Genomic DNA, 16,790 nt, shown 5'->3' on the forward strand with positions numbered 1-16,790 from the left:
GTGTTTGATTTATGGACCAAGTTTTCGGACCCCGTTCCAGGGGGCGCTGTCGAGCCCCCCTGCCACGCCCGGGTACCAGCTTCAGCCCGGCCCTGATGGCCGCGGGTTCTGACCAGTGTGCAAAGTTTCAAGAGTTTTCGTGCACGTTAAGAGCCCCAAAAGTGCCCGAATAGTCGATAAAATAATAATAATAATAATAAATATAGCTGCGAGCAGCGATTACGGGCCCAAGCCGGTGGCACCGCAACCCCGGTGCCTTTAGTTACCTAAAGGCACCGGGGTGGCGGTACCACCGGCTTTGGCCCTTCATCGCTGCTCGCAGCTATATTTATTTATATATATATATATATATATATATATATATATATATATATATATATATATATATATATAAAGCCGGTGGCACCGCCACCCTGGTGCCTTTAGGGTTATTTTGCACGACGTGCAAAAACGTAACCCTGCTTTGACTGTCGAAAAGAAGTGTGCTGTAGAGCTTGTATCAGTGTGGGCTCTGCAAAAGTGTGCATTGAGGGCACATGTCAACCACAAAGTATGCGAGAGCAACCTTCTGAAAGGTCAGGTCTACATCCAGGTCTACATCTGCCGTGTGTTTACATCATAGTAGTGAAGTTTGAAGCAATCAGGTGATTTCAAAGCTTTTTGAAAGTGACAGACTTCCTGCTGCCAGTTGGTGGCGCTATAACCGGGGTGGCGGTGCCGCCGGCTTTGGCCCTTTCACGCTGCTCGCAGCTATATTTATATATATATATACACACACACACACACACACATATATATATATATATATATATATATATATACATAAATATATATATATTGTTTTTTTAAGAGACAAGACAGAATATTACTTGCCTGATCTGATTAGAAAAATAGTGTTTGTGTGTGTGTGTGTGTGTGTGTGGCGTAATTGAACAATGTAGACATAAAGACATACTCCGTCCTTTTGTTCATACAGGACATTATTCAAACTGCAAAGTGTTTACTTATATTTGTGTACACTCGCAATAAAACACAACATTGTGCTTTTGTCAAACTATAAACTCTTGTCAAACTGTAAACTACAACTGTCACCCAACCAAAATCTCTTACACACACACACACACACACACACACACACACACACACACACACACACACACACACACACACACACACACACACACACACACACACACACACACAGTTTAAAAGCAAAAAATATCAAACAATCCTATTTAAAAACAGTCTGTGGGAGCCATCTTTTGGACATTCATCATATCGCATTGGTTTTCATTTCTTGTCATCAAACAGAGCCCTAATCTGTTTATTTTTTCAGTTACACATTCTACATTGATTAAAAAAGAAAAATCAAAGGTGTTTTTATTTTATACAGAAATAAATAATCTATCATTCAGATGAGAATAAAGTTAGTGTTAGTTCAAATTTTAAGGAAAACAAATATATGATCTGAAATATAGCACATTCATGTAAAATTCATTTAGGTTCGATTACCAAACATACAATCTTAATGTAATTTAAAGCAAACAATACATTTAAAATATATGGGTTGTATGACTATTTTTTAATATAAAAAGATATATATCCAAAAAGACAAGGTCTAAAGTTTAACAAGGGTTAAACTCTTATCACTGTAACAAACACAATCACACACACAATCACACACACACACACAAGTCAAATCACTTACATTTTAGATGCAATATTGACTTTTTTTCTGTTTCAGCAGCGAAAATAGTTAAACAAAGATCACAGCAGAACCATCGCGCATCTCACAGCAACGCGTTCTCATTACTGAATGATTCAGCATTTTGAACGAATCGGTTGACTCAAAGATTCAATGACCAATCAATCCATAAACATCTATCTCATAAGTGTTTACTTATATTTGTGAACAATCGCAATAAAACACAACATTGTGCTTTTGTCAAACTGTAAACTACAACTGTCACCCAACCAAAATCTCTTTTTTATTTTATACAGAAATAAATAATCTATCATTCAGATGAGAATAAAGTTAGTGTTAGGTCAAATTTTAAGGAAAACTCTGAAATATAGCACATTCATTTAAAATTCATTCAGGTTCAATTACCAAACATACAAATCTTAATGTAATTTAAAGCAAACAATACATTTAAAATATATGGGTTGTATGCCTATTTTTTTTTATATAAAAAGATATATATCCAAAAAGTAACAGACACAATCATACACACACACACACACACACACACACACACACACACACACACACACACACACACACACACACACACACACACACACACACACACACACACACACACACACACACACAGACACACACACAAGTCAAATCACTTACATTTTATATGCAATATTGACTTTTTTCTGTTTCAGCAGTGAAACTAGTTAAACAAAGATCACAGCAGAACCATCGCGCATCTCACAGCAACGTGTTTTCTCATTACTGAATGATTCAGCATTTTGAACGAATCGGTTGACTCAAAGATTCAATGACCAATCCATAATCTGTCTCATTCATGAATGACTCAGCCGTTCGAACGAATCGTTCGAACAAATGAATCAATGACTCGCTCATTAAGACGGTCGCCTGGCGACACCTAATGACGGCTTAGTGATATGTTTAAAAGTATCATTCTTTCAAACGATTGTTAATTAACTCATATTTGAAACATAAGCTATATATATATATATATACACACATATATACACACAAAAATAAAATAAAAACACATTTGAAGCGTGTTTGCTAACTAAATTGTGAGCAGAACGAAAGTTGCAGCAAATATCAGCAACAGGAGTCAAATTTCATTAATCACGAGAGTGAAGAGCTGACTGAAAAGATGATGACGGAATAGGCTATTTTATGTAAAAGCGCCTATTTAAGCGAATCTATCATTGTACTCTTTTGTTGTTGTGTTTTCCGTGAAAAATAATAGACTATTGAACTCACAATTCAAGCAATTGGCCCCCGATATTGCACTAATTTTAAAGTGACACTAAAAAGTATGCGGCTGCAGTGGCATTCATTACGGTGCGCGTCCATGGCGACGAGCGAGCAAAACAGAGCGAACGTTTTTTCATTTCTACTTCCATAGAAATTCATTCGAGCGCACTGTGAGCGCCACCACTATAAATGTCCTTACTTTACTTTCACTTTTAACTTAGCGATATAAAAGCCCCCGGTGTTACACGTCAAATAACCGGTGAGAAAAAATTCTCGGAGTCACATAGCAGCTACCTATATTTAAATACAACAGGCCTACCTGATTTTGAACACAAGAGGGCAGTATAGCCCTATGTATTATTTGATATATTTATTTTTTAACTGAATAGTGCATCCTGGGTGTTTTTAAACTTGTACATTATTCTTAAATTGAAAACAAGAATAAAATGGGTTTAGTTCTGATATTTGTATAATTTTATCTAGAAATAAATGGTGTATAATTAAATTTTTAGAAGATATGAGGCTTTTAGTGTTTATTTTTTTTTACATGACTTTAATCCCTCGCCATAGCAAAACAATTAGAGATATTCAATAGATATTCACAATTATGCTTCTTTAATGTATTTTCATCATGTTGAAAAAGTTTGGTGGGAATAAAATAAACCACTTAAGAGGAGTGGGTAAAAATGTAGAGCCTGGTTTTGCAAAACATCCACATTAAGACCAAAATAGCCCACTTCCTGTTGGGCTGGCTTAAAGTTGTTTGGCCCGATGAGATCTATATGTGTACAGAGTTTCATAATATTACATGCAAGTGTGTTTGATTTATGGACCAAATTTTCTGACCAAGTTAATTTAATTAATAAACTAATTATATAAAACTATTTTCAATGCACTACAATTCAACTGGTTATATGCCTTTACTTATTAATACAACTTATTTAAAAAATACAAGGCGTAAGACATTTTTTTTTCTTTTTTAATGCAGGCCAAACCACACAGCAGTCAAATGGTTAATCTAGCCCCCCTCCCCCTCCCCACCCTCACAGACACACACACACACACACACATAGACGTAGGCTCAGAGAGAGAGAGACATAAAATGACAATTTTCAAACCAAAATATCTGACTTCCTGTTGGTTGGAGCTATTGAGTGTAAATTAGAAAGTTGTCTGGCTGGAGGAGAACAATACACATACCGATTTTTATTACTGTAGATAAAATCAATCCCCCCACTTTTGACAAAAGGTGGCGCTACTGAGCCCCTCACCACGCCCGTTTCTGAAACTCTGCACATGTCTACTGTCTAATAAATGTGATGTGTCTGTCGGGTTTCATGCAATTTCAAGTATGTTAAGAGTCTCAAAAGCATCAACAAAGAATAATAAAGTTTGATGCGTTGCCACGGCAACAGTATCTAAGATATCAATAATCCTTTCTCAGGTCTACATCTGCCGTGTGTCTACATTATACACATAAAGTTTGAAGCAAATTGGGTAAAAATAAGAGGGTGATTTCAAAGCCTTTAGGAAGTGACACACTTCCTGCTGCCAGTTGGTGGCGCTATAACTTTGACTCACAATAGTCACATCCATGTGATCGGACTCTTACAGCGAACACACTGCTGAAGTTTCATCAAGATCAGTTAATGTATGCAGAAGTTATAACACACTTCCTGTTTCCTTTATTCGCCATAAATTCGTTTCCTCGCCACGGCCAAACCGTTCGAGATATCAAAAATCCCCTGGCAACTTTTCATCCTCAATGTCTTGACTTCATGCTGACCGAGTTTCGTGGCGATTGGTTGAATTCTCTAGGAGGAGTATATCGAATTCCAGGGGCATACGCTTCCAAACAAACCATAATAGCCGACTTCCTGTTGGGCTGGGGTAAAAAGTAAAAGTACAAAGGATATATGAATCGATGAGATCTATATGTGTACCGAGTTTCATATTATTACATTCAAGCGTGTTTGATTTATGGACCAAGTTTTCGGACCCCGTTCCAGGGGGCGCTGTCGAGCCCCCCTGCCACGCCCGGGTACCAGCTTCAGCCCGGCCCTGATGGCCGCGAGTTCTGACCCGTGTGCAAAGTTTCAAGAGTTTTTGAGCATGTTAAGGGCCCCAAAAGTGCGCTGAGAGTCTCAAAAGTATCCAAAAAGAATATTAAAGTTTGATGCGTTGTCACGGCAACAGCATCTAAGATATCAACAATCCTTTCACAGGTCTACATCTGGCGTGTGTCTACATTATACACATCAAGTTTGAAGCAAATCGGGTAAAGCCTGTTTGATTTATGGACCAAGTTTTCGGACCCCGTTCCAGGGGGCGCTGTCGAGCCCCCCTGCCACGCCCGGGTACCAGCTTCAGCCCGGCCCTGATGGCCGCGGTTTCTGACCCGTGTGCAAAGTTTCAAGAGTTTTTGAGCATGTTAAGGGCCCCAAAAGTGCGCTAAGAATCTCAAAAGTATCCAAAAAGAATATTAAAGTTTGATGCGTTGTCACGGCAACAGCATCTAAGATATCAACAATCCTTTCACAGGTCTACATCTGGCTTGTGTCTACATTATACACATCAAGTTTGAAGCAAATAGGGTAAAGCGTGTTGGATATATGGACCAAATTGTCTGACCCGTTCAAGGGGGCGCTGTCGAGCCCCCCTGCCACGCCCGGGTACCAGCTTCAGCCTGGCCCTGATGGCCGCGGGTTTTGTCCCGTGTGCAAAGTTTCAAGAGTTTTCGAGCACGTTAAGAACCCCAAAAGTGCCCGAAAGCATAAAAAAGCATGAAAAAGCTTAAAAAAAGGAATATTAATGTTTGATGCATTGCCATGGCAACAGTATCTAAGATATCAATAATCCTTTCACAGGTCTACATCTGGCGTGTGTCTACATTATGCACATGAAGTTTGAAGCAAATCGGGTAAAAATAAGAGGGTGATTTAAAAGCATTTTGAAAGTGACACACTTCCTGCTGCCAGTTGGTGGCGCTATAACTTTGACTCACAATAGTCACATCCATGTGATCGGGCTCTTACAACGAACACACTGCTGAAGTTTCATCAAGATTAGTTAATGTATGCAGTAGTTATAACACACTTCCTGTTTCACGTTTCTCGCCATAATTTCGTTTACTCGCCACGGCCAAACCGTTCGAGATATCAAAAATCCCCTGGCAATTTTTCATCCTCAGTGTCTTGACTTCATGCTGACCGAGTTTCGTGCCGTGTGTTTGAATTCTCTAGGAGGAGTATTTCACATTCCATTGCATGTGTTTTCCAAACAACCCTTAATAGCCGACTTCCTGTTGGGCTGGGGTAAAAAGTAAGAGCATGAAGTATATATGAACCGATGAGATCTATATGTGTACTGAGTTTCATATTATTACATGCAAGCGTGTTTGATTTATGGACCAAGTGTTCAAACCCCGTTCCAGGGGGCGCTGTCGAGCCCCCCTGCCACGCCCGGGTACCAGCTTCAGCCCGGCCCTGATGGCCGCGGGTTCTGAGATGTGTGCAAAGTTTCAAGAGTTTTCGAGCACGTTAAGGCCCCCAAAAGTGCCCAAAAGGTAGTAAAATAATAATAATAATAATAATAATAATAATAATAATAAATAATAATCCTTAGGAAAACAATAGGGCCTTCGCCTTTTCAAGGCTTGGGCCCTAATAATAATCCTAAGGAAAACAATAGGGCCTTCGCCTTTTCAAGGCTTGGGCCCTAATAATAATAAATAATAATCCTTAGGAAAACAATAGGGCCTTCGCCTTTTCAAGGCTTGGGCCCTAATTAGTCATACAATATTAAGTATGAGAGCAATTATATTGCATTTCAGCTTGCAAAGGCACTTTTGGTGTCAAAGAGCCCAGGAAAAACATGCAAGCCTGAATACAAAATCACAAGCAAGACCTTGTTAATGAAAGGCTTTGAATGCTGCTCGCTGCTCTTGAAGTCATGTGACACATTCACTCGCGCTATAATAAATATATAATTGTATATACAATTTTTTTTTTTTTTTTTTTTTTAATAAGTGTTGTAGTATAACCAACAGAACAGCAGTGATATGTAAACTGAATTTGGCAACAATACAGTGTATTACAGTGGAGTTATTGAATATTTTTCATAAGAATCATAACAATTATACATTTATGATTGTATATACAATAAAAAAATATTTTTTTCCAAAATAAGTGTTGTAGTATAACCATCAGGACAGCAGTGATGTGTGAACAGAATTTGGCAACAATACAGTGATTTACAGTGGAGTTATTGAATATTTTTCATAAGAATCATACAAATTATACATTTATAATTGTATATACAATACTTCTTTTTTTTTTCACAATAAGTATTGTAGTATATCCAACAGGACAGCAGTGATATGTAAACTGAATTTGGCAACAATACAGTGTATTACAGTGAAGTTATTGAATATTTTTCATAATAAAAATCATAAACATTATAAATTTACAATTGTATATACAATTAAAAATATATTTTTTCCCAAAATAAGTGTTGTAGTATAACCATCAAAACAGCAGTGATGTGTAAACTGAATTTGGCAACAATACAGTGATTTACAGTGAGGTTATTGAATATTTTTCATAAGAATCATAAAAATTATACATTTATAATTGTATATACAATTAATAATTTATTTATTTTTCAAAATAAGTGTTGTAGTATAACCATCAGAACAGCAGTGATGTGTAAACTGAATTTGGCAACAATACAGTGATTTACAGTGGAGTTATTGAATATTTTTCATAAGAATCATAAAAATTATACATTTATGATTGTATATACAATAAAAAAATATTTTTTTCCAAAATAAGTGTTGTAGTATAACCATCAGGACAGCAGTGATGTGTGAACAGAATTTGGCAACAATACAGTGATTTACAGTGGAGTTATTGAATATTTTTCATAATAATCATAAAAATGATACATTTATAATTGTATATACAATTACAAATATATTTTTCCCAAAATAAGGGTTGTAGTATAACCATCAGGGCAGCAGTGATGTGTGAACTGATTTTGGCAACAATACAGTGATTTACAGTGGAGTTATTGAATATTTTTAATAAGAATCATAAAAATTATACATTTATAATTGTATATACAATTTAAAAAAAAATAGTTTTCCAAAATAAGTGTTGTAGTATAACCAACAGGACAGCAGTGATGTGTAAAATGAATTAGGCAACAATACAGTGGATTACAGTGAAGTTATTGAAAATTTTTCATAATAAAAATCATAAAAATTATACATTTACAATTGTATATACAATTAAAAATATATTTTTCCCAAAATAAGTGTTGTAGTATAACCATCAGAACAGCAGTGATGTGTAAACTGAATTTGGTAACAATACAGTGATTTACATAGAGATCAATGTATTTTATCCACTGCGAAGGAAAGCTCGTTTTGGGGAAAAATAGGTTGTAGCTGCTTGTCTACATTACTACGATTAAAAAGAGGTGTCATTTGTGTAGTAACAACATTTAGCTGAGGAGTTATTGACCCGGGAAGTTCGAATCTGTGAATTTATTGCCAAATTTACTTAACTCCACGAGTTTAACTAGCAGTAGTAGTGACAGACCAGGCTTTCAAATGCAGATTCTACTGCGGAAAATAGTATTAACTGGTGATCCTGGTTACCCAGGATATTGTTACAGTTAAACCTAGCTTCTGCAATCTTTCAAGGTTAGGAGCATTAATGTGCATTGTGCAGCACGGATAGACATAGAAGTCGCACTATCATGATAGAATGCTACGTTAGCAAGTCACTGAATGTTAATTAGCCTACCTTATCTCAGAATCTTGCAGTCATAAACAGTGGATCATCTGAGACATTTTTCGTTTCTACATTCTGTTTATGTAATGTATATTTATGTCCCCACCAAAGCTGAGACCAAACCTACGCCCATGATCTTACCTCCTACACACAGTGCAACACAAAGGTTGGCCAGGCAGAACACTGCAGGAACGATTCGTCCGAAGGTCACCATGTCTCGTCCTGTATTTAATGTCGTCCTTCTTTTTTTCTGGATGCCTTTTTTTCACCCCAATCTCTCTCTCAGTATGTGCTGCCCAGGCTCCCCGTCCCACCCTCTTTATGTAGGACGTTGGCACATCACTGCTATATATGGGGATGGGGAGGCTGCAGACCTGGAGCCGGTAGATATACGCCCCTGGCAGTTTTACGCCCCTGTTGTTCCTGATGCGTCCAGTAGAGGGATATACTGCGAAATAACATCATTAAATCGACGCTTAGCCTACACATTAATAACCCGTCCATAGACTTGACAATTTTGTGTTTTTTGTTAATTTAAATATAAACGTTATAGTGTAGATCTGCACGGATTCAATTATATTCAGTTGGGCTTCACTCACTCAGCCTACAGAAGACCTATTTGTTTTTGTGAATTGAATTTGTGAATTGCTTTGGGGCGGGTATTGATTTGAATTAGTACACAAATCAATACAAAATTACATTTTGTCAATATAAAAAAAAAATAAGGTTCTTTACAACAGACTCCAGGATATTATTTGTTTTAGAAACCTTTGAGTTTAAAGGTTTTGACATTTTCTTAAAAAAAAGAAAAAAGGGACGTTTATTTCAGAGGAGAATATTCTTAAATCAGGATTACATTGAATGGTTCTGTCTTTATGAAGATGAAACTTGCCCGGAAGACAAAGTAATAATAGCCTACCGTATAATCAAGATTAACATCGTTAGAATGAAAATCTGACAAAAATAGATTCTGTATGTTAATCTGCTAAAGTGATTGTTGTTTAGCAATGATGCAACATTTATTATTTATAAACGATTAGCTCGATAGAGCTAGTAGGTAGATATCAATTCATTTATATATCAATGGATGGGTCTATAATGTATTTTGACAGGTTTCTGTTCTATCTGGCTTAAACTTAGCTAACCACGTGTAGCAGGTTTAGCTGCCCCTAGTCTTCTCTACTCAATATAAAATTAATTTTCTTTTTAACTTACTTTTGTTGCCTGTCTTTAGCTTGGCCTCTTCTGGTAAGACTCTGTTTACTCATTGCATTAAAACATACTCCACATGGTTTATAGAGCAACATTACAGTGGATAATGAAAATATGTGAATTGTTTTTTACAGTATATGGTGTGAACACACAAAAGACACGTATTTATAATAGGTATGTAAATCTTTATCTCTCTCTCTCTAAGTAAAGAGTTAAACTGCACACTCACTCAAATACGTTAAAACACATTAAAAACTTTCCCCATATGGTTTGAATGTAGATTCTGGTTTGAGTTGTTTCTTATAAATGAGATGATCTAATTATCTAATTTATATCTTAATATACATTTTTTTTTTTAAATAGCTTACTGATCTGGACTCAAATGTAGGGTATGTGCACTTAATGTGGGTTTTATCATACTCTGTCTTTACCAACTTCTCTTTAACTTGGATCTCATAAAGCTCTGTGTTTGCTTTAGCTACTTAAGGAAATTAAGGAAACACACACACACACACACACACACACACACACACACACACACACACACACACACACACACACACACACACACACACACACACACACACACACACACAGGGACAAGATCAAATTCAGCATGGATGTCCTTTTTAACTTTTTTTAATGTTTCATTTTTTAATGTTTCATCAGTGAGCGGGAGCAGTTAAAGAAAAAAACAGTTAAAGAAGAGTGGCAAACCATAGGGGAGTCATCATAATTCATAAATGGTTAATATTTAATATATAAATATTTTTTGTGAACAACAATATTGTCTATTTCTTCTAAACGGCCCATGGAATTTTAGAAAAGGGATAAATTGTGTTTGTCTTCATAAAATGCTGTGTAGAACACTGTTTTGTAGCTGTATGATGACCAATAGAAAATAGTACAGCAGATATTTCCTCGATGATCCATATGATTACACAGTACTGTCTAATGGGCTAAATATGGTTAATATCTAAATGTGACTTTATATAAATTCACAAAAACATATTTCACTCAGTCTCCTGTTTATAAAAACCTACGGTGGATACGCCTATAATTGCAGTAGGTCATAGCATCACTTGTCATAACACATAGTTGATCCAACTATGTGTATTTTTAATTTTTCAATTCACAAAAACAAATAGTCTTCTGTAGGCTGAGTGAAGAGAGTGAAGCCCAACTGAATATAATTGAATCCGTGCAGATCTACACTATAACGTTTATATTTAAATTAACAAAAAACACAAAATTGTCAAGTCTATGGACGGGTTATTAATGTGTAAGCGTCGATTTAATGATGTTATTTCGCAGTATATCCCTCTACTGGACGCATCAGGAACAACAGGGTCCTAAAACTGCCGGGGCGTAAAACTGCCAGGGGCGTATATCTACCGGCTCCAGGTCTGCAGCCATCCCCGCTGAGCATCTCTCTGCCTCATGGAGCCCATTGATTGGTGGAACTCCGGCTGGGCCGTTGCCATGACGACCGCGTTGATTGTGAGTTTCTCCTTTTTCAATGTTGCATGATATCGATCTGTGGCACTGGGCCGCGTGTTTGGACTGAAGTGGGCGTCTGGAGTGGGATGCGGTCTACACATGGGGGCTACTACTATTAGCTCAAATAAAGGAATATACTGGAAGATGAATATTATTGCAAATTGTTCACAATGTTGGATTGCACAGAGGATATCCATTTAGTAACATGACATCTTAAAACACTAATGCATTCGCAAATCACTGATTGGGTGGCTAAGCACCCATTCTATGCAATTTAATAGATTAATACAATTAAAATCGAAAGGGAAAGCATGAAAAAGAAATAAAACCACATAAAAACAGTCAGTATTTTGTAACAAACTAATTTTTTTTTAGTTTTATAATAAAAGAAAATTCAATACAAATTCCCAACATAATGCCATGGTTTGTTTAGGTGTAATATGGGAGTAATGTGATCAGCTAGAGGAGTTGTGCAGATAATTCGAGCAGCTTAATTCAGTAGCGAAGCTTTGAAGGCAGGTCATAATAAAGAGCGTTACAGTTATCAATACGGGAAGTGACTAAAGCATGGACAAGAATCAGTTACCGAGAGAGCCGGACAAGGTTGATTATTATTACGCATGTGGAAATATTCAGAGCGCTTGACACAGTTTATATGTGCTTCGATTGATAAAATACTGTCAAAGATGATACCCAAACTTTTAACTTGTTTAGAAATAAAAAAAGTATTAATATTCACAGAGGAACATTTAGATTTGGCCAGATTGGTTTTTGAACCATCCAGAAGAATTTCAGTTTTACTGCTGTTAAAGGGGTCATATAATGCCATTTTTGTACAAGTTAATATGAATCTTTAGGGTCTAAATGAAAACTTTGTAATATACTTTTATTAAAAATTCTCATTAGTATTTTAAGAAAACACTCATTTTACCTGGTCAAAAACAGCTCTGTTTTGAGCACGCTGTTTCAGTGCATATGCCTTTAAATGATAATGAGCTTTGCTCATCCCGCCTCTCTGTTCTGCGGGCGTTTTTGATACTACGCACGTGGAGTGTTGCTTTGACAACAGTTGATGGTGTATTTCGGCGAAAGAATGGCAGCTGGAGTCTCCGAGGGCACATCTGTGCAACCATATCAATTTGAACCGGAGTCGGACCCGGAACAAGATGACGGCCCCGAAGAAGTTCGACAATTAAGGCTCGAACAGGACGTTTCTGAATGGTTGGTTAACAATGTCACTTTGATCTATTTTTGTATGTACTGGCAGGGTAACGTTAAAGTTGTGAGATACAAACGCTATGTGTTTAACGTTACTAATGTAAGTTATAGGTTAGTTCGTTGACAGATTTATGTTGAAAAACTTTTGTTTTTAAATGTAGGCTTGTCAGTGATGCGTGACGTTATCTCAGTGTTAGGTACAACTATCGTGACTGAAACTGACATGAGGTCATGTCAGTAATGATTCTAGCAGTAGTTGAAGGATACCTAATAATGTGTTGTATGTTTATGTTTAGTGCAGTACGAAAATTTAAGAAAACTTTTAAGTACATCTATAGTATTGTAACTGCATTGATATTCCTGTTTCAGGTGTCTGTTTTTTCTTTTTATTTTACAAAAAAAGACAGTATTATATACAAAACCATTTAACCACAACACTAAGTGAGCAACACAACTTCAGACTAAACTGAAAAGATCAAAACAATTTTTTTTTTTTTTTTTTTTACAGAGTATGTGGATAACTTGTTGCAACTTATCTTTGAGAAAATTGCTGTGGACCCAACTCCTTATATGGACGATATCCTGAAGATCTCCATACCTGAGGATCCACAGTATTAAAATGTCAACTATTATGTAACAGGCACACAGACAACTATGGTATACCCAGATATTGGTGTTGGCCAGTCAATACCACTGCTATCATCAACACCAATAAAGAGGCCAAATAAGAGATCTCGCTTGGAGCTAGAGGAGGAAGAGGACGACACTTCTGGAGCCTGCTCAAGTTTGAATGTGGAAGAGCCTATGGATACCACATATGATCCAGCTAACTCCGTCACAACATTGATTGAGCCAACAAATGTGACGTAAGTTACGACAAATTTTTTTTTTAAATGTTTCAATCAGTTCAATTATATTAATTTTTATTTTATTTTATGTGGAATTTGGAAATTATTTAAGTAACTCTTTATTATTCTAATAGATTTGAGTCTTCAAAACCAGTTCACAAGACAACGACTTATATTGTTTATGAAAACTGCCTGCTGCAGCTCTTTGAGCAATGCCCTGTGTGTCAACGTGTTACCAATGTACAGAGAAAAGTATTTGGCACATTCCTCTCTGTGGAACAATGCTGCCCACACTGTGACTTCTTCAGAAAATGGACTAGTCAGCCAATGATACAAAGCACTCCTGCAGGGAACCTCCAGCTTTCTGTTGCAGTGTATGCCAATGGTGCCTCTTTCTTCAAAGTTAAAACCTAAAGAAAAGAAAAGAAAAGACAACATTCTTTGGCGCAAAGCGCAGAATTACGCTGTGGAACGCCTCCAGGGATGAGGTCTGATGGTGAGGGCTCAGTTTTTCAACATCCTTCAGAATCCTCTTGTTTCTGAGGATCTTCTCTAATCGAGAGAAAGCAGTTGTTCCTGTTGGGAAAGTGGAACTTATTCAACTTTATATTTAAATACAAAATATTTTTTTTCATTACATAAATTAAGATGATTTATATATATATATATATATATAAATATAAATATATATATATTATGTCTGTCGTACTATGCACATAGACACATGAGTTATATTGACACTGCTATTAGGGAAAACACACCTGCTCTCAACCACTTGCTCTTGTCCGTTGTATTGCGTTGCGGATGCAAACACTGTGGGTAAACGGGATCATCATGTGTGTGCCTGTCTTGGATATGATTTAGAATTGATGTCTACTTTGCCACTCGCTCTGGCCCTGAAGAAGAAGAAGCCGCTGTCCAATATATGTGTTTTTTTATACTGCGATGCCACTTCTGCAGTTCTTCACTGTCTTTCTTCTGAGCAATCTTCAGCAGTTTCTTTGATACTCCTATTAATATAAACAAACAAACTTTAATTCAGTCATGCATAAAGATACAGTGTATACAATACAATATAATTAAAATTAGGCCTAAGTTATGGTAAAAGGTATGATTTTGTATCAATGTTTTGTAATACTATTTTACTGATCTGTTTAAAATATATCCAGTCTGTGAGACTATGACAGTCATTAGGCACATAAACAACAAATACTCAGACAGGAGCTAATACCTTTTTCAATGTGCCATACATCATAATACTGAGTGATGTTGGCCTCCCGCAGGTATTTTTGTATTTGAGGGTGCCGGTCTGTAACAATGCTGTCAAAAGTCACATTGTGTGCCCTCAAGAGATCAAGGCTCCTCCTCAGACCCTCTTTCTCCATGTTGTTGCTCCCTCCAACTTCATTACTCTGATTACAAAATAAAGGGCATACATGGCAATTGTCAATGCCTGTTATGTTAGCGAATATATACACATAGTAAAAAATCCCTGTGCCTTTTTTTTCTGTAGATTAACTTTATTACATTGCATATGCATTACATCTTGCATACATCTGTAATGTTAGACTCACCTGAACTAGCTGCAGATCAATAATAGTGCTGGTACTTAAGTCCATCACTGAATAACTTCCAAACTTGGCTGAATGACCTTTACGTAGAAAATTATTGTTTACTTTGTATGACATTTGGTATTTATTATTATACCTCTGTATGTTTTGCTTTCACAGTAATATGTAAACTGACACAGTTTTGCAGCATTTAGTACCTGGTGAATCTGCCCTCATGTCTCCGCCCAGGACAATGTTCTCCTGCTGTCTGAGCCGCTGCAACATGCCATCCTGTGCCGTCTTCCAGCTATGTACTATTGCAGGCTGTATGTACCTCCATGCATGAATTCGAAAGGTGGTGTAGTGGATCATTTTCAGATTCATTGCCTGGAAAATCTAAAGTTAGAAAAGAAGATTCCTTCATTTAGCATGACTTCATAGACAGTATGTTAATTTATTTTTGTTCAAGGTTGATCTTTGTGATAACACTTGCAATAGTAAATTATAGGCTGGACAGTAAAATCCTCACTAATCTACCTTTTTAACTTTGAAGAAAGAGGCACCATTGGCATACACTGCAACAGAAAGCTGGAGGTTCCCTGCAGGAGTGCTTTGTATCATTGGCTGACTAGTCCATTTTCTGAAGAAGTCACAGTGTGGGCAGCATTGTTCCACAGAGAGGAATGTGCCAAATACTTTTCTCTGTACATTGGTAACACGTTGACACACAGGGCATTGCTCAAAGAGCTGCAGCAGGCAGTTTTCATAAACAATGTAAGTCGTTGTCTTGTGAACTGGTTTTGAAGACTCAAATCTATTAGAATAATAAAGAGTTACTTAAATAATTTCCAAATTCCACATAAAATAAAATAAAAATTAATATAATTGAACTGATTGAAACATTTTTTTTTTTTTTAAATTGTCGTAACTTACGTCACATTTGTTGGCTCAATCAATGTTGTGACAGAGTTAGCTGGATCATATGTGGTATCCATAGGCTCTTCCACATTCAAACTTGAGCAGGCTCCAGAAGTGTCGTCCTCTTCCTCCTCTAGCTCCAAGCGAGATCTCTTATTTGGCCTCTTTATTGGTGTTGATGATAGCAGTGGTATTGACTGGCCAACACCAATATCTGGGTATACCATAGTTGTCTGTGTGCCTGTTACATAATAGTTGACATTTTAATACTGCGTCTTCAGCGGTTCGGATTTGGGAACTTTAAAATTACTGTTGTGTTCGTTATTACACCCAAGAACAGAACACCACAATCGCTTAGACGTCATTCTGCTCATAGACAGTGCTCCAGCATATCAACAATGACCGCGCCGGTCCGCGCGGACTATGATTGACAGCTAGCTCACGAGCGAGGGCGGGTCTGTGTTGAAACCCGGCTGTCAATCAACAATCGTGGGAGAGGCGTGCGAGCCTGTGACGTCACAGGCTCGAACGGCTCGATTTGAGGCAGGGGAAAACATATAAGGAGATTAAAACAAAAACACTGGATGGATTTTTATCATTATATGATGGCTGTGTACAGCTGTGTCACACTGCCAACACACATTTCAGTACAATCAACTTGTAAAAGTGCATGTACCATTATATGACCCCTTTAAGTTTAAGAAGATTTGATGTTAACCATTCTTTAATATCCGCTGCACAATCTGAGAGGAAAGATGGAGGAAAATGATGAATAAAA

General features: G+C 36.9%; 1 protein-coding gene across 2 annotated transcripts in view; it reads right to left on the reverse strand.

Moving 5' to 3' along the window:
* The window catches only part of btbd17b (BTB (POZ) domain containing 17b), a 21,740-nt gene extending 12,635 nt beyond the window's left edge, over positions 1-9,105 (reverse strand). For both annotated transcript variants that reach the window (XM_056232901.1, XM_056232891.1), the window contains exon 1: positions 8,908-9,105. In XM_056232901.1, the coding sequence (XP_056088876.1) occupies positions 8,908-8,980 (73 nt within the window). In that variant the 5' untranslated portion in view covers positions 8,981-9,105. The remainder of the gene's footprint in view (positions 1-8,907) is intronic.
* Positions 9,106-16,790: the final 7,685 nt, after the last annotated feature.

The sequence above is a fragment of the Rhinichthys klamathensis genome, unplaced genomic scaffold, assembly GCF_029890125.1.
Source record: "Rhinichthys klamathensis goyatoka isolate OS25496 unplaced genomic scaffold, OSU_Roscu_1.1 h1tg000015l_1, whole genome shotgun sequence".
NCBI lineage: Eukaryota > Metazoa > Chordata > Actinopteri > Cypriniformes > Leuciscidae > Rhinichthys > Rhinichthys klamathensis.